This window comes from Chenopodium album, chromosome 6, assembly GCF_948465745.1.
Source record: "Chenopodium album chromosome 6, dcCheAlbu1.1, whole genome shotgun sequence".
Classification (NCBI taxonomy): domain Eukaryota; kingdom Viridiplantae; phylum Streptophyta; class Magnoliopsida; order Caryophyllales; family Amaranthaceae; genus Chenopodium; species Chenopodium album.
In genome coordinates, this window is record NC_137839.1 from 12,171,212 (window position 1) to 12,193,971 (window position 22,760).

Genomic DNA, 22,760 nt, shown 5'->3' on the forward strand with positions numbered 1-22,760 from the left:
GTGGAGATAAGTTCTTACTCTATGAACCACATTGATGCATGGGTATGTTGGCCAAAAATAGGAAGATGGAGGTTCACGGGAGTTTATGGGTTTCCGGAGGAAGAAAATAAATTCAAGACCGGTCTTTTGCTTGATAAACCTTCACAATAATCATAGTGGTCCGTGGATTTGTGGGGGTGACTTTAATCTCATGCTCACATCAAATGAGAAAAAAGGGGGAAGGGACTTTAATTTCAATGAAGCCGAGATCCTCAGAAATGCTATGGCAGTGTGTGAATTTGAAGACATGGGTTATATGGGACATGATTACACATGGACTAACAATAGAGGAGGGGAAGGAAATGTGCAAGAGAGACTAGATTTATTTTTTGCTAATAAAGAGTGGCGTGCTCTTTTCTCTGGATCCTTCGTGTCACACCTCTCGAAACGAAAGTCGGACCATCTACCTATTCTTTTGTGTATTAGTGAAGGGGTTGGGAAGCAAAAGAAGAAAAAAATACAGGAAACAGTATAAATTTGAGGAGATGTGGTTGAGGGAATAAATGTGTGGGGAAGTAGTAGCAAATGCGTGGCATTATGGTGGGGATATATGCTCAAAAATAGCTCATACTTCCAGTAGCTTGAGTGCTTGGAGTCGCAACAAATTCGGTGACTTTGTGAATGAGTTGAAAGATTGTAGAGAACGGATGGAGTGTCTTCTAAAAGAGGACCAAAGTGATGATATCATAGCCCAGATGAGAGCCTTAGATGACAGAATGGACGAGTTGGAATGTAGAGAAGACTTATTCTAGAGACAGAGAAGTAGACAGGACTGGCTAAGGAACGGGGATAAAAACACATCTTTTTTCCACCAAAAAGCTAGTCAGAGAAAGGCAAGAAACCACATAAAAGAGATAAAAGATGCGGCTGGCAACCTTCACCGAGAGGAGGAGCAGATTTCTGAAGTTCTAGCAAGCCACTTCGAAGACTTATTTTCATCAGGTGGGCAAGGGGAAGCAGAGTGTGTAATTGATAAACTGGACTAAAAAATAACGGAGGAACAATTCGGTGATCTTTATGCCCCGTTTAATGGTGAGGAAGTGCGTGAAGCGCTCTTCCAAATGCACCCCATAAAAGCCCCCGGGCCCGATGGTATGTCTGTAATTTTCTTTCAAAAATTCTAGAATGTTGTTGGTGATGATGTGATTAAAAATTCTCTGAGTATTCTTAATAGTGTAGGTAATGTAGGCTCCATTAATCAGACTCATGTTGTTTTAATTCCCCAAAAAAAAGAGTACGAGTCTCCTGTTGATTATAGACCTATTAGTCTATGTAATGTCTTGTATAAGATAGTCTCAAAAGTTTTAGCAAATAGAATAAAAAAAGTGCTACCTACTATTATTAGTGAGTCTCAAAGCGGCTTTGTACCAGGTAGATTAATTACAGACAACATTTTGGTGGCTTATGAATGTATTCATTATCTGCGAAAGAAGAAGACTGGAAAGAAAGGATTTGTGGGGCTAAAACTTGACATGAGCAAAGCATATGACAGAGTAGAGTGGGATTTTTTTGGAGAAAATGATGAATAAATTTGGTTTTCCTGAGATGTTTGTGAAAAACATTATGAATTGTGTGTCATCAGCCTCTGTCGATGTTCTTGTGAATGGACATCCATCTCGGATTTTCAGGCCTAGCAGAGGGCTCCGGCAGGGAGATCCTCTCCCCTCTTTCTTGTTCATTATGTGTGCGGAAGGCCTCTCAGCTCTTTTGAGAGATGCGGAAAGGAAGAAGTTGATATATGGAGTAAAATTTGGTAGACATGTGGAACCTATCTCTCATCTGTTTATTGCAGATGACAGTCTACTTTTTGTCCGGGCAAATGAAGATGAAACTGACAAAGTCCTGGAAATTCTTTCTACTTATGAAGTGGCGTCGGGCCAGAAATTGAATATGGAAAAATCAAAAGTGTCCTTTAGCCGAAACATTGATCGCGAGAAGAAAAATATGCTTCAGATGAAGTTATCCTTTAAGGCTGTCGAGGGACATGACAAATATTTAGGCCTCCCAACATATATTGGTGGGTCTAAGAAGATTTTTTTCCAGAGTATTCAGGATCGGGTTTGGAAGACACTTAAAGGGTGTAAGGAAAAGTTTATATCTCAAGCGGGCCGAGAAATTTTGATTAAGTATGTGGCTCAAGCTATTCCTACATATGCAATGCAATGCTTCTCGATTCCGAGTAGTATTTTGAAAGAGGTGGAGAGAATGTGTAGGAATTTTTTCTGGGGTTAAAAAGGAGACGAAAGGAAAATCTGCTGGGTTGCGTGGAATAAGATGTATAGGGCAAAAAAATAATGGTGGTATGGGGTTTTGGAATATGCAACTCTTCAACAAAGCAATGCTAGCAAAACAAGCTTGGAGAATTTTGACGAACGAAACTTCTTTGATGTCTAGGGTGCTAAAGGGCAAATATTTTCCTCACTCTTCTTTTTTAGAGGCAAAAGTAGCATCCAATTCGAGTTTCACATGGAGGTCAATCATGAGTGTGAAATATGTAATTGAAAAAGGGGCAAGGAAAATTGTTGGATCAGGGAATAGTATAAATACCTGGGATGATACTTGGGTCCCAAATTTACCTGATTTTCGTGTTATGTCTCAAAGAGGGGTTGGTGATAATATCCCTAATTTTGTCTCTGAGCTTTGGGAAGATAAGAGCTGGAATTTGGAATTATTGAATGAGTTTTTCAATCAAGGGGAAGTAGTCCATATAAGAAGTATTCCTATCCCGCTGTTTGATGATGTGGATGCTTGGACGTGGCATTATTCAAAGGATGGAAATTATAGTGTAAAAAGCGCGTACAACTTGTTGATTGAAGAGAAGGAGAGGAGTAGAGCTTCCACTTCTGCAGGAAGGTCAAATTTCGATTGGAGGTCTATATGGCATGCTCATATTCCGCCAAAAGTGAATTTTTTTGCGTGGCGATGTGTCAAAAACAGCCTTCCTACTAGAAGCAATCTAGCTACAAGAGGTGTAGATGTGGACATGTTGTGCCCAATTTGTGGTGAAGAGAATGAATCGGTTTTGCATATGCTGTTGGGTTGCCCTGCTGTAGGTGCGATTTGGAGATACTCGGCCTTAAGGTTGGAGGTGGAGCTAGGAGAGGCAGAGGGATTTAGCGAGTGGTGTTCTGTCATGAAAAGTAAATTTAGTGACAGCAAGTGGTGGGATCTTTTCTGGTGTGTGGTGTGGGGTGTATGGCTAAGGCGAAATGGTAGGGTTTTTGAAGGCAAGAAGAAGCCGGAGCTGGAAGTCATCCACTAAGCGACTAGCTTGGTGGGAGAGTATGCAGAGGAGTTGGAGAAAGCTGAGGTGAACCAGCCTGTCCTACAGATGGGTGCTGTTTGGAAAGCACCAGCTGCAGGGGTGTTCAAACTCAATGCAGATGCGGCGTTTGGTGATCAGCATAAGCTAGGGAATGGGGGTATTTTGTGTGATAGTGAGGGAGATGTTGTGCTGGCTTGCTGCGAGTGTGCCCAGGGTAACTTTGAGGTTGATGTTGGGGAAGAGTATGCTATGAGACAGAGCTTCAAGGTGGCAATTGAAGCAGGATTCGGAGATTTTGTGTTAAAAACTAATTGCATTAAGATTTTCCAACATTTGAAGAAAGGCATTTCTCCCCCAAATGAGTTTGGCAAAAATGATATACTGAAGCTTTTGAAAGATTGCCGCAGGGTGTCTTTTTCCTTCATCAAAAGAACCGGAAATGAAGCAGCACATTGTTTAGCAAAGTTAAGTTGAATTTTAAATGAGTTTAGAGTTTGGCTTGAAGAGTACCCGCTTGATTTACAAGGGGCCATTTGTAACGATATTGCAAACTTGATGCCTTAATAAATATGTGCTTTCGGTTTGTGTAAAAAAAAAAGTTTGATGTCATAAATTTTAAATAACTTGTTCCAAAATTTTAACTTATATGTTCAAAATTTTAAAACGTGTGTTCAAAGATTTTCAATTATATGTTCCAGATTTTAAAGCGTATGTTTTATTTTTTTACTTGTATGTTCTAAATTCTTTACTCACACTTTCTATATTCTATATCAGTTTGTTCTAAATTTTATTCACCATGTTCATAGTCTTAAATCAAATGTCTAAATTTTACTCATATGTTTAAAATTTCATAAAGCAAATTTTATAAATTTTTAATCACTTGTTCTAATTCTTAAATCAGATGTTCTAAACATATTACTCACATAAATGTTCTAAATTATTGCTCATATGTTCAAAATTTTAATTTAAGTCACATGTTCTAAACATTTACTCACATGTTCTAAATTTTAAATCAGATCTCATATAAGTATGAATTCTCACATATTGACCTATTCTCATCGGATTATATATATATATATATATATATATATATATATATATATATTACAATACTAATAAACCTAAAAATAAATCAACCCAAATTAATAAACCCAAAATATATAATCCCAATATCATGTGAGATATCATGTTGATATCTTTTTATTTTAGCAGAATCTAATCAAAAACTTCATCTCGTCCCAATTTTAACTCTAAACGAATCATTTGTTATTGAATCCCAATCCCAAATTCATGTGAGTATCATTCATTGGGATATATTTCAAAAATTGTAATGCTCATTAAAAAGAACTAGCCTTCTTACCCGTGTAATGCACAGGATGTTTATAAGGGGTACAATAATAACTTTTGTTTTATAATATGTTTTAATTGAAAAATGAAAAGTTTATAAAGGTTTTATAATTGAATGTAATTGTACAGATATTAAGTTAAGGGAAAATGAATCAAATAACATTCATATATGTATTTTTCTTTTTCTTTTTTTTGAAGGGAACATTCATACATGTATTGAATTAAAGCTAGTTTTTTTAAAAAAAAATAATAAGAAAGGAGATTAATTAATGAAGGGAGGTGACATGTGGCATTGGTCAAAAATAAATTTTAATTACATGTGGCATGATGGGGATGATGGTTTGTGTTTTTAAATACTAAGTATGGAGTATAGATTCTGTAATTGAATTTGAACAATCATGCAAAAGAAAGAAAAAAAAAATAAGGCAAGTAATATCTTGAATAATTGTTATTGCCTAGAAGAATGAATCTATACTTTCGGGAAAATGAATCGGATGATGAGAATTGAGTGTTTTTTTTCTTTTTTTTTTTTTTTTTGGGAGAATTCTCTTTGGTAAACTCCAACTTTTTAATTTTCGTGGTAAACGTTGAAAAAACTTATTATCGATGGTAAACCCTAATTATCAATGATAGTCAAATGGTGACATTAATGATGTTTATATGCAATTAGAAGCCTAACCATAGTCAAATAAATCCTGACCATGGTTAACTATTTATTTTTTAATAGTAAAATTATATTTACAAAAAACAATCCCCTGTTCTTGCCTTGATTTCTGGGTACGGGCTGCTGGTGAGGACCACCCCCTTCCCCCAACCAACTACCTGGCACCACCCTTTCCCTTCTGCCGGCGCTCAGCGGTGACCTCATCACCCCTCACCTCCGGCGCCACTCCACCCATATTTCTCACAGTCATCCTTTCTTCCCTCACCCAAACACTCACAATAAAAAAACTCACAAAAACAATCAAACCAATTCACAAAACTTCAGACCCTTAATGAAATTTCTACCATTATCAAGCTGTAAAAATGAAGAAACAAGAAAGCCAATAAGAATCTGAATCTTGTTATATATCTAGAAATGCGAGGCCCTTATATTACTTCAGTAGTCAATTTGCGCGAGTTGTTCTTCTTGGGAGTTAGGATCTTTCGACATCACAGTCGCCGACGCAATTCGAGTGGTTTTGGATTTTCAGATGAGGATTTTGGGGTTGAGGGTTGCGTTTTGGGGTGGGGAAGGAGAGGGGAACGAATCGATGCATGGAAAGGATAAGGGGTGGTGAGGCTTGGGCTACCGAGATAGATCTCGCTGGCGAGGGGAAGAGTCGACGACCAGCAGGGGAGCGTGTGCAAAGGGGATGGGGGCTGCCGGCTGAGGGAATGGAGGCTGCCGGCAGTAGCTAGTGGCAGGGAAGTTGGGTTTTTTTTTAAAATAAAAAGAAAAAGGCTAACCATGGTTTGAGCTTACCAAAGAGAATTTTCCTAGGAGGAATTAATTGTACATATTGAATTAAAAAAAAAAAATACTTCACTACAAGATTTGAACTCAAAACCTCTAATTCTAGAACTAATTGTCTTACCACCAAGCTATGTGATTTTTTTATATTAACTTTTGAATACAAAATATTAATATATAACATTATGAAAAACAAATTTAATTAGAAGAATATTGAATCATAAATTACAACATATATTATTGATCAGTTCCATGTAATAATTCGGGACATCGCCCAGACCCAAAAACTAGTAAGAGAATTATAAGCTGTCATTAAAGTCTTTATATAGTCTTAATTATAATGCCTGAATTAATAAGCTTTTTAAATCAATAATAAATTAGATTCCATTGAAATAAGAAAAAGAGCATTAATAACATGAAATTGTTATTTTTTATACATAGCCCCAAGGGATTCCATTGAAACAAGAAAAAGGACATTAATAACATGAAATTGTTGCTTTTTATGCATAGCCTAAGGGCTATGTATAACAAAACCCTTATGTTTATTTTATTTTTTTTTGGAATCTTGATTTTTTTTTAAAAAAAAAATAAAAAATCCTAAATTCACAAAGATACATATACAATAAATAGAATTTCGTTACTTGAATGTTCAGTATTTTTTTTTTTTTTTTTTTTTTTTTTGACGATAAGAACTAAAGAACAAAAGAAAAACAAAAACAAGCCTAAAACGACCACAAAAATAACTCTCGTGTGCGTTCTTTCCTTGCTAACCAGTGTGTTGGAGAAACCCAGGTCCTAGGGACCTTCACGAACCTGCAATCCAGAAAAGCAGAAGAAAGAGCCTAGATATCCCGAATTAACCAATATATCGAAACATCATCCCGCTGCTGCCTTCCCATAACCCGACACAGAGACTCACAATCAAAGTAAATCAAAAGCCGACAAACACCCCTAATGTAGGCACTTCGCATCCCCCAGTAGCAAGCCTGAAATTTAGAATGCAACGCTGAAGACGAAAGAGAAGCTCGGGCGTCACCTCCACACACAATAGGAGAATCGCAATGGCGGAAAATCCAACGATTAAAAACTCCTGAGCATACTGACCTCGCTCCGCCCACTGAGAAGCAAGAAGCAGCACCTCCTCGGCCGAGGCCGGCAAATGTCGGAAACAGAAGTTATTATGAACTAACCAAATGGCCCACGAAACCGCGAAAAAGTTCACCAAACCCATCCAATCTTTAGAAGCCACAAACAAGGACACCATAGTAGAAAACCATTGGATAAACGGAAAATGACAGAGACCCTGCCTGCCAAAGTGAAAAGAACTACGCACCCAAATGAGGCAAGTGAAGTAACATTCCCGGAAAAAATGGTCTATCGTCCTTGCTCCAGGTGACAAAAGCAGCAAAGAGGATCGGTAGCCAGTCCACAAACAACCAAAACCGAAGCAACTGAGAGACCAGACTGAACAATTTTCACCCAAAGATATTCCATTTAGGAAGAAGGGGAAACCCCCAAAACCTCTTCCACCAAAAGGGGGTAACTGAACCCATGGGATAAGAGAGATTTTGTTCCTACTAGAGTAAAAGAGAATAAGCACACTTTGAAGAGAAAGAGACATCCCTTTAAAATTCCCAATAGACGAAATCATCTATTTGTTCCTGCGGACGGTCCAAACTAAGAATCCTTGTAGCTGTTGGACTATCAAACAACCGAAGTATCCTCGGGGAATCCCACACGTATGAACGCGGATCAATAATAGCAGACACATGAGTCAGGAGCTCCGACTCGAGCATACCAGCCTTAAAAGAAACCTATCCCCTTGGGGACCACTCATCATCCGTGATGCAAACCTTATCACCACAACCCACCTTCCATCGAAAACCTGGAGCCACATCCAACAGGGCTCTCTGCAACCCACGACAACCTCAAGAGGGACGAGTGATCCAAGCTGTCGGCGTAGTAGCAAAGGACAAATACTTTGAAAACATCAGCCTGGAAACCAGAAGCTGAGGATTATGCATAATCCTCCATCCTGTACATGCTAAAAGAGATGAATTAAAGCAGGCAACCTTGCGCAAACCTAAACCACCCATATCCTTCAGCATATGAAGAAGAAAAGCTGAACGTAACGCCAAGCCCCTCTTGGAACCATAAGACCTCCACCATAAGTTGTCCAACATGTTATCCAGATAAGAGGCAATCGAAGAAGGAATCTTGAAAATAGTCAAAATATGATTAAAGAAGGCTACCAGCATCGAATTTATAATAATCAGCTTAGTTGTTGCTGAAAGCTGAAGAGACGCAAAAGCAGACAATCGATCCGCCACCTTATCAACCAGGAATCGGAACTCTGAAACTTTAATCCTTCCCAGTTCTACCGGGAGGCCAAGATAAGTACAAAATGAAGACTTCAAATGAAGACGAAGACTTTGAGCCATAGACTGACGGAAGTCTGGAGAAGTGTGAGGACTAAACTTGATAAACGACTTCTACAGGTTTATCACTTGGCCCAAAGAAGTACAGAATTCAGTAAGAATGACCATGACATTGTCATAGGCTTATGGCGAAACCTGGAAAAACAACAGCGAATCATCTGCAAAGAAAAGATGAGAAATGGTAGGACTACCTCTAGAGATGCGTAGGTCGGAAATCAAGCACTGATCTTCCGCCCTGCGAAGAAAGGCCGACAATACTTCCATACAAAGCACAAAAAGATATGGCGACAAAGGATCGCCCTGCCAGAGACCACATTTTAGATGAAAGGAGGATGACTGTAGAAACCCATTTGTGCCTCCCCAAAACCAAACCCGATGATAAGTAACTTTCACGTCGAATTATAATTGAATGAAGTGAAAGTGTGGAAATTTTAGTGTTGCGGATAGCTTTAATTTCTTTTCTCCTCTCTCTGTTTTCGAAAACCTATTTTAAGAAAACAGCCAATCCAGTTTGGTTGGTCCATGATATGGGTCCAATAGTAGTGTATTTGTATAGGGCTTGAAAAGAGCTTTCCAACGATATATTATAAGCCCAATTCCGATGAATATTGAGGAAGTTATGGCTAAATTACTAAACTGGGCCCGGTTTGAGCCTTATATGCGGCCTAATGATCTAGAGGAGGGCCTAATATAGATTTATCATTCCTAATGCAATTAGGAATGGTTTTAGTCTTCTAGATTCTTCTAGAAGGTTCTTTTCATTCCTAATTCAATTAGTATTGATAAATTGACTTTTGTTGACTTTTTAGAGTTTTAATCAGAATAAAAGAATGTTTTGAGGAAAATACGATTTTATCCTCCTGTACGGCAATTTCTATCTGATTTTAGAAAACGCGTCAATATTTTAGTTAGCGCCAAATGCCAGCATTACCGCCTGGCGCTAATGTCAGCGTCTGGCGCTAACCTCGTTTTACGCGTCAGAACTCTGTTTTGATTTTTTTTTTATCTTTTTGGCTGATTTTCTCTATAAATAGCCTCCTAAAAACTCCGTTTTCATTCATCAACTCTCATCAAGATTTTCTTGATTACTCTCTCTCTCTTTCTCTCTTTTCTAAACTAGCCTTTTCTTAAATACAAAATTCCGCATTCGCAAGACCTAGATACACCTAGCCATATTCGAAGTTGCCTTCGCCCTAGACGTGAAAGGTTTAATTTATGAGGGTTTGGTCCCAAATCTCTCTTTCAATTATTTAATTTAATTGTTGTTTATTATTTTCCTTGAAGTTACTAACGAGTGTATTTTGTTATTAGAAAGAGGTACGAGGCATCCAAGGTAAGTGCTTTAATTGTTTAATTGATATTATCATGCTTAGATTGTTATTATGATTTCTAGTATCATGTTAGGATGTTTTTCTTAATTTGATGTTTAGGGTGACAACAATAAATTCTCATGTTTAGGGTAAAGAATATAATATCAAGTATGATGTCTTCTATTTTCTTTCCTAATGTTTATTCATGTTAGTATCATGTTAGAGTTAAAATTTCTTGATTTTTATATGCTTAGTGACATGCTAGGGTTTGTTATTAATCTTGTTAGTATCATGCCTAGGATCTTATTATTATGCTTTAACATGTTTATGATGATTGTTATTTTAATTATTATTATGTTGCTTGATATTTATTGTTATTGCTTGATCACACCTTTTATGCATGCTTAAAGGGAATTTGTACTTGTAATCACGCTTAATGAGATAATTAATAATCTTATTTAGGGTTAATATGATTATAATTCAAGTGATCGCCAATAATAGATTTATTTGTGCATTAATATTGAACCAACATAGATAAACAGGTTTAGGGCAAACCTAATGATTGTATGTTAGTCAGAAAGCGCACATGAATACGATAAGAATAAAGTAGAGGCCTATTATTAGGGCAAGTTCAATCTCTTTTAGGTTGGATTTGTACCTTTATCCTCGAACTACCAGTCATGGTTCAAGACCTATTGGAGTTGATGATCTCTTGGATCGTTAAGGGGTGTAACCTTCACCTCGTGAACGGTTTACAAGTTCCTAAAAAAAACTTGTTGGCGACTCTTTTGCTTTATCTTCTTTCCCTTTGGACGCCACCGTACTTTAGTGTATGATCACAGTGGGGTTCAAGCTAGGGATAACGCTTGAAATATTCCCTACAATGACAAACTCCTATTCACAAGAACCTGGTAAGAGACAGTAGTAACACATTGCTCTATAATATGAACCCAGTAGGGGGAAAACTCAAAAGCCCGTAAAACCTGGGACAGGAAGTCCCAACGCACACGATCATAAGCTTTGTTCATGTCCAGCTTAATAGCCGCATAAAAGCGCTTACGAGCTTTAGAAGCATTCATAAAAGACAGAATCTCATGAGAAATCAAAGCATTATTGGAAAATAGACGGCCTGGAACAAAAGCATTATGAAACCCCGAGATAAGGGAAGGAAGTACCTTCTTCAAACGACCAGTGATGCATTTGGCAATACATTTGTACAGAACATTACATAACCCAATTGGCCGAAACCGAGACACCAACTCCGGTTGGGAAATCTTAGGAAGAAGAACTAAAAAAGTTTAATTCCAATCCTTTAACATGTAGCCATGAGCGAAAAAGTACTGAATCGTAGAGATTACTAAAGGTCCCATATCCTCCCAACGAGTCTTGAAAAAAGCCGAAGTATAACCATCAGGACCAGGCGATTTGTCGTTAGCAATATGAAACATTGCAAATCTGATCTCAGAAGCCGAAAAGGGAGACATTAAACTAACCTTTTGTGAGTCGGAGAGAGTCGAAAGAGCAAGGTGATCCCATTGCAGAGACGGCTTGGTCCCAGAGGAAGGCACTGGAGAATACAAATCCAAGTAGAAATCCTGAATCAAGGACCTAATACCATCTGAATCAGATACCCAATTACCAACTCCATTCTTGAGACTAACAATTAAATTCCGACGCTTACGAGCCTTAACCACCAAAAAGAGTAACTTGGAGTGCGACTCACCCATAGCATCCCATTTCACTTTAGCTCGCTGTTTGCGGTAGAGAAAAGCGACTATTGCCTTCGCAATCCGTTCCTCTCTGGTATTAAGGAAGAGGACTCGCGCCACTAGAGACTGCATCTAAAAAGATCGAGATGATAAATCTTAAATTAAGGCCTTCTAATTGATACCCCAAAATTTCCTATGTGAAAGATACCAATTCCTAAGCCAATCTCGAATTACATCAAGTCTACGAGATAAAGAAACAAACGGGGAACCAGCGAAATGCAAACTGCAACCCTGATGAATGATGACCGAAACCTCTTGAGCAGATAAACACCAGTTCTCAATTATGTAAGGACGCCTAACAGTATCCTGACAAACTAAGTCCGAAAAAATAATGGTTGCATGGTCCGAGAATAATAATCGGTTGGTGAGTAATCTTGGAATCCGGTCAATCAACAAACCAATCCTGAGTTTCATAGGCTTTATTTAACCTTTTAAAAGTCGGATCCACCTCAATTTTGTTGTTAGTCCAACTGTAAGGCAGTCCAGAAAAAGGAACATCCACAAGGCCCGTCTCTAAACGCCAATTAATAAAATCCATTCTCCCTGGAATATTCGTGGATCCACCAACTTTGTCAGAAAGAAATTCAACTTGGTTAAAATCACCCATCAACAAAATATTTGGGTAAGATCTGACAAGGGCAGCAACAGTAGACCAAACGGCCGATCTATCCACTATATGAGGCGCTCCATACACAAACATCACCATTTTTTTTATTTCATCACCAACTGATATTTTACAAAGTACTAGGTTTGGGGAAAAAAACAACGGTACTACATCATAAGGGGTAAGTCAAAAGATGAACAAACCTCCACTTAGGCTAACATCATCTACCTCATAACAACCCGAAAAAGGAATAGATGCTAAACTTTGCACAAAATTATCTACGGAAACCATGGTTTCCATAAAAAAAAAACAACATCCAAGCAGTGCGAGTGGACTAATGAGCGTAGATACGGAACTTTAGGGGAGTCCGCTTGTCCAGACCCCTACAGTTCCATGCGGCTAGCTTCATGCAGACCCTGGTGGCTCTAATGTAATACCTCGTATTTTTATATGTATTTTAATAAAAGTAAGTATTTTAAGAAATATTTAATTAAATTGAATTGTTTTATTTAAAGTATTTTAATTATTTATTTTAAATAAGTTTAGAAATATTTATAAAAGGAAAGTTTATTAATCAATTAATTAATTGAGTTGGGGTTTAATTTAAGGAAAGTTTTATTTTAGTAAAGTTTAATTAGGGAAGGGATTAGGAAAATTAAAAGAGGAAAGTTTAGGGAGGAGGGTTTCTAGAGAAGGGGTATAAATATTCAACACATGAGGCAAATCAAACTTTGTCCAGAGTGGAGAAAACCCAAGGTAAACTTCTCTCCCATTTCTCCTTTTTTTTTTCTTTCTTTTTCTTTCTCTTTTTCCCCTTCCCCTTTTTTCGGCTCCCTCCTCACCACCACCGCCCGACCACCAGCACCGGTGGCTGTCAGCAGCAGGGAGAGCAAGCCGCCGGCAGCAGGCAGGTGGCTGTCGGCTGCCTTGGCTTTCGAAAAAAAAATAGAAACTTTATTTTCAAAAACCAAATTAATCCTGAATCTAATTGTTATTTATGAGTTTTGGGATTTGATTTTGATGTTTAATTATGAGTATTATGTTAATTATTTTTCAAACTATGTTTATAATTAAAAAGCCCCAATTTTTGAAACCTTAGGTTTTTGATTTATAAAATATTGAAGGGTTATGATGTATAATGGTTTAAACCTTTGATTAAAGTGTTTTAAGCCTGAATTACAGCAAGTTTTAATTAAAATATAGTGCTGGAATTTTCGGTAGAGCATTAAAAATCAAGTTATTTAAGGAATTTTAATTACCCTTTAATTGGGATTAAAGTATGATGTTTTAAATATAATTTCAACTTATTTTAATTAAATTATGAGGGGTTTTATAATAGTATATATTGCTGGAAATTTGTGTAGATAGGATTTTAATACTCTTCTATGATTTTGAATTGTAGGAGACTTTGAAGTGAGCGATTTCTATTAGTTGTGGCGATTTTAAGATTGTTTACAAGGTACGCTTGCGTATAGTACTTAGCATAATTATACTGATGTAATAGCATGCTAGATGTGTTTAATTGATTACAAGTAGTATCATGCTAGATTTGGAATGGAAATTATGATTTGGATGTTGTTGGTGATTGGATTATGAAGGATGACTTATTTGTGATGGGTTATTGAATGAAAAAGAATGGTTTAGAATATTATTTAATAACCACATATTTATTTGTGGCATGTTAGAGAGCATGTTTAATTAAACTAAATGTTTAATTTGGTTTGCAATATTGAAAAGGAATTTTATTACAGTTCATATAATTTTTATTGATGCTATAAGCATGAGGAAAGAGCTATATAAGTGTCTATGTACACGAGGAATAAATTGTAGGAAATTTTAGATTTTAACACCTCACAAAAACGCAAAAATTTATTTTAACACCTCCATAAAAAAAAAAAGGATTTTAAGACCAAATAAATTTCTACAAATTTGGTATTACCACCACTTAACTGATTCTGTTTAGGAATTCGTTAAGGGGGTCTATAAGCCATGTGTCATGTTATTATTGGCCAAAAAAATTAAAAAAAAAAAAAGAAAAAAAAACCTAAAACTACCCAGCCACCACCACAGCACCACCCCCACGCCACCGCCGCCTTCCCCCAACTCACCACAGCCCTCCCCGAAACCACCACCCGTGTCGCACCACCACGCCCAACCCACCTGAACCGCCCCTCCCTTTCCCGCCACCATAACGCCCCCAAAACCACCAAACCTAAAACCCTCGTCCCCCTTAAACGGCCACGAATCCGGCCTTAAAAGGCCGAAATCGGCCGGTTAAGGCCACTAATCCCCAAAACCGGCCGATTTCGGCCTTTTAAAGCCGGATTCGTGGCCGTTTAGGGGGGACGAGGGTTTTAGGTTTGGTGGTTTTGGGGGCGTTACGGTTGCGGGAAAGGGAGGGGGAGGGTTCAGGTGGGTTGAGCGTGGTGGTGCGACACAGGTGGTGGTTTAGGGGAGGGCTGTGGTGAGTTGGGGGGAAGGCGGCGGTGGCGCGGGGGTGGTGTTGTGGTGGTGGCTGGGTAGATTTGGTTTTTATTTTATTTTTATTTTATTTTATTTTTTTTATTTTTTAATTTCTCTTTTTTTGTAACAAATAAAATGCTGACACGTGTTATTGTGGGCCACACTTAACGGAATTTTTGGATGGAAACTGTTAAGTGGTGGTAATACCAATTTTTTGGAAATTTATCTGGTGTTAAAATCCATTTTTTTATGGGGGTGTTAAAATCAATTTTCGCGTTTTTGTGAGGTGTTAAAATCTAAAATAACCTAAATTGTATGTTGGTGCTTTAGTGCACTTAAGGTGTTTTTAACACCGAGGGATAGGATTTGTGGCGCTTTATGCGTTTTAGGTGTCATTGGCACTGAGGTAGAATTAAAAAGGATTCAACATTAAATATTATGTGGTCACTAACCATTCAAGAATTAAATTGGTATATTTGATTGATTGAATAATTATTGTTGATTGAATTATTATGGTTTGAGAGTCATCACCAAGTTTAATAATTTGTAAATAACGTAAAGTGAAAGAGATTACGCACCAAAACTCTTGGAACGTATATTCCTTGAGTATGAACATATGGGGGAGTTATGGGGTTTTATATTTAACCATAACTTCTACTGGAGTACAGGACGCTGTACATTCCTTTAATTATTATTATGCGCAGGAATTTCGCCACCTATGAGTGTGTTTGATGCTGGCACGGTTAGCTCACGTGTCAGTAACCTCAATTTATTTGGGGGAGGTTAGTGGGGAAACCCGTTCGATGCGTAGTCAACATTAAATAAATTATGTATTGTATGGTGAGAACTTTTATTGGTTGTTGCATGCTTGAAAAATAGGTGAACGAGGTAAGTTGTATGCTGATAGGAAATTGTATGTGAGTGTGTTAATTACGCTTATGTACTCAGCTTTGTTGATTGTGTGTTTTGTGTGTTTATTGGCCTTGTCTTTATCTTGGCCCTATGATGACCCATTTTTTAATGGAGAGTAGTGAAAACAAGTAGAGAGAAGGTTTTCAGGTGATGAAGCATATTCATGAATAGGCATGAGTGAAGAGCGAGTCATGCTAGTTTCTATAAATATATGATGTGTTTATTGCTTTAGTTATTTATGACATTATTATTATGCGTGACTAACGAAGAGGTTTTGAGTTCGATTTGGTTTTAATAAGGGCCTACAATGGTTCCAAGTCATAGGCTGACTTTATTTTACTTTGTTTGACTTTGGTTTGACTTTACTTTCTGACAGGCTAAAGTCGTATCACCTAATCAAAAGTAATTCCTAAAACCACTAACTAATGCAGATAGGGAAGTAGGGTCGAATCCACAGGAAAACTGGTCTTTCTATTCCTAATTAGTTAAAGCAATCTAATTATTAAGTAACAAATTAATAATATGGAAAGGAAACTAAACTACGGAGTTAAGAGTAAAGAGAAATCAATGAATAAAGGCCTAAGGCATAGGTTCACCAATAAATAACATTCCAGGGTAGAACATAATAATCAATCATCAATGCATCAATTAATCATATCATAAAGGGATTTCGCTACGTATTACAATCACAGAATTAATCTACCGGTATTAAATCTCATCTCTCGAATCTCGACTTAACCATTTATAAATTAACCTGCCTATAGAAACTAAGCCTAAATATTAATTCTCTTCTCTCGAATTTCGAATTAATATTGCTAAACTCATACATAAAAGACAAGCGTTAATCTAGTTGCACAGCATTAAATCAATCAATAGGAAATTAATCAAGCATTGATAATCAACAACAATAATTTACCCCTTCATATTATTTATGGATCCCCATAAACCCTAGAAAGAAAACTACTCAAACATAATTAAAACTAAACTAATCAAAGCAATTAAACAAGACATGATGAAAGAAATAAATTAAATAATTGAGATTAAAGTAGAAGAAATCGTTACCGAAGTAATTAGAATTAAGGAGTTGAATTAAGAACAAAGTTGTAGAGAGAGAAAATAATCTAAAACTAAGTAGAGAGAGAAATTCTAAGAGAATAAGTATTAAAACAAAAGGCATTAAATCATATTTATACAAAAATAATTACTCCTCATTAAAACTAAGAAACTCCGCTGAATAAAACTCTTCAAAAATCTCGCGCCCGATTGGACCCGCCTTTTTTTCCATTATGAGCATCTCTCAAGCGCGAAATCTTTTTCTTGATTAACCCCGCCCAGTCGGGTGCGCCTTCGAGCGGGAGCTTATTTTGGCTGGGCCCAGACACTTTGGCAAGTTTAGACTTCGATTGGGCTCCGATTCTTCGGCCAATTCGGATTTCCTCTCCGGGTCTTGAATACTCGGTCCAAATGCCTCGGAATCTCAAATGCTGAGCCCTTAATCACCGGTTTGATGACTCTAACCGGCCATGGGCTATAAAAACTGGTCGTACTCATCCAATGCTCGTAGTCACTTCATAATATCCCGGGAAAATGCTCCAAAAGTGCAAATCCCTACAAAAGTCAACCAAAACTACGAAAACACTAGAAAACACCAATTAGTAATAAAAGTGGCTCTTTTCCAAAAATACTACCAATTATGACCAAGGGACGGGGGTAAAACACTATATAAAATGGACATATCACTTTCGTTGATTGACTTTTTAAGTTGACTTGTTTTGAATGGTTTTGAAATTAGTCTTCCGCTGTATGTCTTTGATAGTTGTCTTAGCCATTTTCACGGTGGCAGTAATGTTGTCTTAGATATTCCTATTTAAAGTTTTAAACATGGCAAAACAGGTATTTTTAAAGAAAGAAATTTCTAGGGTGTTACATCTAAGGGGGAAGCCACCAAACCCACAATTGAAGTAGCAGAAGGAGAACCCGAACCATCCTGCCCTTTCCTCTTCTTGAAGGGAAGGAGATATAGAAAGCAAGCAGAATAACTAGGACTGTCATCAGCCAAACCAAGTAAAGGAGGAGTCGAAGCTACATGGTGTGTCAACATTTATTTAACAATTATGAGAAACCTTAATTATTCATAAGGGTAACCTTATTTTGTAACCTTAATTAACATACGAAGTTTGAGTAATATCAATTAATTTTAAGAAAAAAGTAACCTCACTTATTCATTTCGTTAACTTTAGAAACCATGGGCTCCTAATCAATTTTAAAGTGGAGAAAGATAGAGATAAAAAAATAAAGAGAGCCCATATGATATGAGATAGAGATATCTAATATATAATTGTAGAGTTATTTTTGCAACACTTAACTACATCACTCCAAACTATCAATCCTCAAATTTGATTAACTTTACTTAAAAAAAATCCATCATAACTTCCTATTTTATAACTTATACTCCCTCCGTCCTCGAAAGAACGACCCATTTGAGTTGATTTCGCGGGTATTAAGAAACTTAATTTGCAAGTACAAATGTATGGGAAAACACAAATCAACAATAATTTGCAATTAATACCTTGAAAGATAGCACAAAGATCTGAAAATATACAAGGGTAAAATAGGGAGGAGCTACATAATAAAAATATTTAAAGATATATTGATAATTTTGTAATTTTAATAGATGTTGGGAAAAACAAATGAGTCATTCTTTTTGGGCTAAAATTAGGCCAAATGGATTGCTCTTTCAGAGGGAGTACTAAACAAATTCAATAACTTCTACTATCATATTTACACAAATAAATTAATAATATTATATGGAATAGTAATGTAATAAAAATAACATTGATATATACTATTAATATATTTCGTGCTTTAGCACAGATACGCTCTAGTATTAGGTAAAAAAATAAAGAGATGCATCTAAATCTAAATTAAAACCTTCATTTATAGGAAGTGATGCATGTAAACCAAAAAAGGAGGAAGTTTATATTAAAAAAAATTAATAAATAAATAAATAAATAAAATTTTTTATAAAAACCTCATATGCATGTAGATGTAATAGAACCATATCAATTTGAAACATGATTTTATTTATTTCCATGCCTAAACAAAAAAAAATGAAAAAAAAAAAAAATTAAAACAATGTCGCACATGGTTTCTAAAATTCACAGGTCAGTAACCATGAAAATGCCATGTGTCAAATGACTCAGGACAATGTGCACCGGATCAATTTCCTGCGTTTCAGTAGTGCTAACCATACGATGAAAACTTGTACTTAGTAACCATGAGATGGCCATGTATAATAATTTGGGACAATATGCACTGGTCCAATTGCAATTTCCTGCGAGTTCAAAGCACCGATGATAAGATGGAGACGTGTACTTTGTAATTTGACTATTGACAAGTAATGACAGAAAAATGTTTCAGCAAGAAAAATGGCTATACTTGCAGAGGATCATTCCCCTATTCTAGGGTATTTCTTTTCATTCATTCTATCTTTCTTACAAGGCAGCTTTCTAATATATATGGACACACTGCCCTTACAAAACATGACATCTGTCCACTAAATCATCCTAGGGAAATAACAAAAAGAAAATGCTATCACAAGACAGCTAGCAGAGCAAAAAGACAAAAAAGGAAAGTAGTAGGAAATTAAATTAACAACAGCATACAGAGCAGCAGCAGCAGCACACACATGCACCATCTTCTTTTCAACACTCCCCCTCAAGCAAAGAGGAAAGGGACTGAACTCCCAGCTTGCTTAATAATTGATGTTATTGAGCTACAGGTAGAACCTTAGTAAATATATCAGCAATTTGGTCCTTCCCTGGAACATAGGTTGGCTTAACAGACCCATCTTTGACCTTCTCACGAATGAAATGACAGTCAATCTCCACATGTTTAGTTCTCTCATGTTGGACATGATTTGCAGCAATAGACAGTGCAGCTTGGTTACCACAATAAATAGGAATTCCTTCTCCCACCTGGATACCAAGATCCTTAAATAGCTGTTTTATCCACAATACTTCACATATAGTCAATGACATTGACCTGTATTCTGCTTCTGCAGTTGATTTTGCCACAACACTTTGCTTCTTAGCTTTCCAAGAAGGGGAGTCACCCAAGACAATACAGAAGCCTGAGGTAGATCTCCTGGTAATTGGACATCCTGCCCAATCACTGTCACAGTATGCTTTTAATTCTGCACCTTTATCAGAAGCAAGCAGAATTCCTTGATTACAAGAACCAGAGAGGTATCTCAACACTCTCTTTGCAGCTTGAAAGTGAGTGGAGGTAGGAGAATGCATAAATTGACTCAGATTATGCACTGTAAAAGCAATGTCTGGCCTTGTTATAGTGAGGTAAATGAGTTTCCCAACCAGCCTTTGATACACTTCTGAATGCTCTAGGGGAGTTCCACTTGAGTGAGTTAACTTGACATGACAGTCCATAGGTAGCCTGAGAGGTTTGCAGTCACTCAGGTTGTACTCACTGAGTATGTCCTTGACATATTTCTTCTAAGACAAAAATATTCCTCTTTCAGTTCTGTCTACTTCAATTCCCAAGAAATACTTCAATTCTCCCATATCCTTCATATGAAACTGAGTGTCAAGATACTTCTTTGCCTGAATGATAAACTCCAAGTTGCTCCCAGTAACTATAAGATCATCCACATAGACTAGGATTGCTACAAATCCTTTTTCACTCTGATGAATAAAAAGAGTGTGGTCTGTTTTTGACTGTGTGTATCCATAGCTTATGAGAGCAGAGCTAAGTTTGGCATACCATTTCCTAGGAGCCTGCATGAGACCATAGAGTGATTTGTTCAATCTGCACACTCTATTACCATTTTGAGTTTCATCTTTGCCATGAAACTCTACCCCAAATCTGAATCCTTTTCCAAGATATCCTGGTGGAAGCTTCATATAGACTGTTTATGCTAATTCTCCATGAAGAAAAGCATTTTTTACATCCATTTGATGTATGTGCCATCCTTGATTTGCAGCAACAACTAGAAGAGACCTTACTGTAGTCATTTTAGCCACTGGTGCAAATGTCTCTTTGTAATCCACTCCATACTTCTGATTATTTCCCAACACAACAAGTTTGGACTTGTGTCTTTCAATTTTCCCAGTTTTTGGATTGTATTTTGTTGTATACAACCATTTACATCCAATAGCATGCTTTCCCTTGGGAAAGTAAGTGATATCCCTAGTATTACTGTCTTCAAGTGCCTTGAGCTCTTCATTCATTGCCTGTTGCCAATGTGTGTGTCTTACAACATCCTTGAAGTAAACTGGATCAGCTTCCTATACTTGAGATGCCATCATACAGAAGAATTTAGATGTGACAGGAGTTTTTGCCACTTCTTTCACAGCTTCAGCATAAGACACACTCCCCATTTTGTAGTCTTTGTGCCACACAGGTGGTCTACTCTGTCTTCCAGATTTCCTTACAGGCATAGTATTGTCCTGAGGTTCACTCTCAGTCTCACTGGTTTGTTCATTTGTAGGTTCAGGTTTAGTGTTTGAGTTGGGTTGAGATTCTGGCTCATTTTGTGTGGTTCTAGTGTTTGGGCTTGGGTTCTCTCTCACGTTCTCTGCTCCTTCATTACAGTCATCTATTCATGGTTTCTGCACGGATTTTTCACTCTCAAAGACTTGTTCTCTTGATATCACACTTTGAATCAAGTGATATGGATAGATATTCTCATAGAATTTCACATCCCTTGACACAAACATCTTCTCACTCATCAACTCCATGAGCTTATATCCCTTCTAATTTTGAGGATATCCAAGAAATAAGCATGGCAACCCCCTGGCATCAAATTTATCACCTTTCTTCTCTAGATTATATGCCATTGCAAGACACCCAAATGCTCTCATCTGCTCATAGTGAGGTTGCTTGCTGTGTAGAACTTCATAAGGAGTTTTACCTTTCAAAATTACACTAGGTAATCTGTTAGTTATATAGACTGCAACATGAGCACAATCACCCCAGAATTTTCAATGGAAGACCAGCTTGAAATCTCAGTGCTCTTGCCATCTCAAGTATGTTTCTGTGCTTTCTCTCCGCCCTTCCATTCTACTCAGGCCTGTCAACACATGATGTTTGATGTGCAATCCCCAATCTGTCAAAGAAGGGTCTGCACTTTTGATCATCAAACTCAGGTGCATTATCACTCCTTATAGTCTTCACCTTCTTGTTATGATGAGTTTTTGCCATATTGACAAAACTCTCTATCACCTTGAATGCATCTAACTTGTGAACAATCAGATTTATCCAAGTTACTCTTGAGTAATCATCTACCAAGGTTAAAAAATACTTGTATTTTCCCTTAGTAGGAACTCTATATGGTCCCCATGTGTCTAAGTGTACAAGTTCAAATGGCTCTTTTGCCCTTGAATCACTTAGATTGTATGGAAGTTTAGTAAACTTTGCCAGAGGACATGTCAAACACACATCTGAGCTGCTTGATTTCACACCCTTCAGATAATGAATCTTCTCAATCCTGGCAAATGGAGCATGCCCTAGTCTATGATGCCACAATGTTCTGCTACTCAAGACAGGAGCATTTTTCACCATGCTTGGAACATTGATGTAAGTGCTGGTGGTCATTGCACTCTTCTCACCATTTTTGATTCCATTCTTACTCATGATCTCCTTTTTCATTTCTTGTATCACACTCTCAATTGGCTCACTTTTAAGATAGTATAGCCCATTTTTCATCACTCCAATTCCCTTTACAACACTTGACTGTAATTCTTCAATAATACAATATTCAGCATAGAATTGTACTCTACACTTTGAATCTTGCAAAAGTTTGTTCACAGAAAGCAAATTGTGTTTAAATGATGGAACATACAACACATTCTTAAGAGATAGACCATTCTCAAGCCTAACATTCCCAATATGACTTATACTTGCAGTATGACCATTTGGCATGTTAATTTTGGGTTCATTTATACTTTTAACAACATTCAGTATGTTATCTAAGTTTCCAGTCATATGGTCTGATGCACCAGAATCAATAATCCATCCATTTGTAATAGATTCAGCAAAATAACAGGACACCATACCTGCATATGAGATTTCTAACTCATCATCAGTATCAGGGCAACTTGCCTTTGTAACACCCTAGAAATTCCTTTCCTTTAAATACCCAT

General features: G+C 37.0%; 3 protein-coding genes across 3 annotated transcripts; 1 reads left to right on the forward strand and 2 right to left on the reverse strand.

The window, feature by feature from the left end:
- Window positions 1-3,370: 3,370 nt before the first annotated feature.
- LOC145636683 (uncharacterized) lies at window positions 3,371-3,778 on the forward strand. Its single transcript, XM_081688245.1, has one exon. The coding sequence runs from the start codon at window positions 3,371-3,373 to the stop codon at window positions 3,776-3,778; it is 408 nt and encodes a 135-aa protein (XP_081544371.1).
- A 1,837-nt stretch (window positions 3,779-5,615) lies between these two features.
- LOC145636684 (uncharacterized) lies at window positions 5,616-12,327 on the reverse strand. The gene is made up of 8 exons (XM_081688246.1): window positions 12,020-12,327; window positions 11,796-11,916; window positions 11,211-11,693; window positions 10,761-11,126; window positions 8,678-8,842; window positions 8,108-8,596; window positions 7,958-8,014; window positions 5,616-5,669 (listed from the first exon to the last, which is right to left on the reverse strand). The coding sequence occupies exons 1-8, from the start codon at window positions 12,325-12,327 to the stop codon at window positions 5,616-5,618; spliced, it is 2,043 nt and encodes a 680-aa protein (XP_081544372.1).
- Window positions 12,328-20,528: 8,201 nt separating this feature from the next.
- On the reverse strand, window positions 20,529-21,639 carry LOC145636685 (uncharacterized). Its single transcript, XM_081688249.1, has 4 exons — window positions 21,612-21,639; window positions 21,431-21,568; window positions 20,910-21,199; window positions 20,529-20,849 (listed from the first exon to the last, which is right to left on the reverse strand). Exons 1-4 carry the CDS (start codon window positions 21,637-21,639, stop codon window positions 20,529-20,531), a joined length of 777 nt encoding a protein of 258 aa, XP_081544375.1.
- Window positions 21,640-22,760: the final 1,121 nt, after the last annotated feature.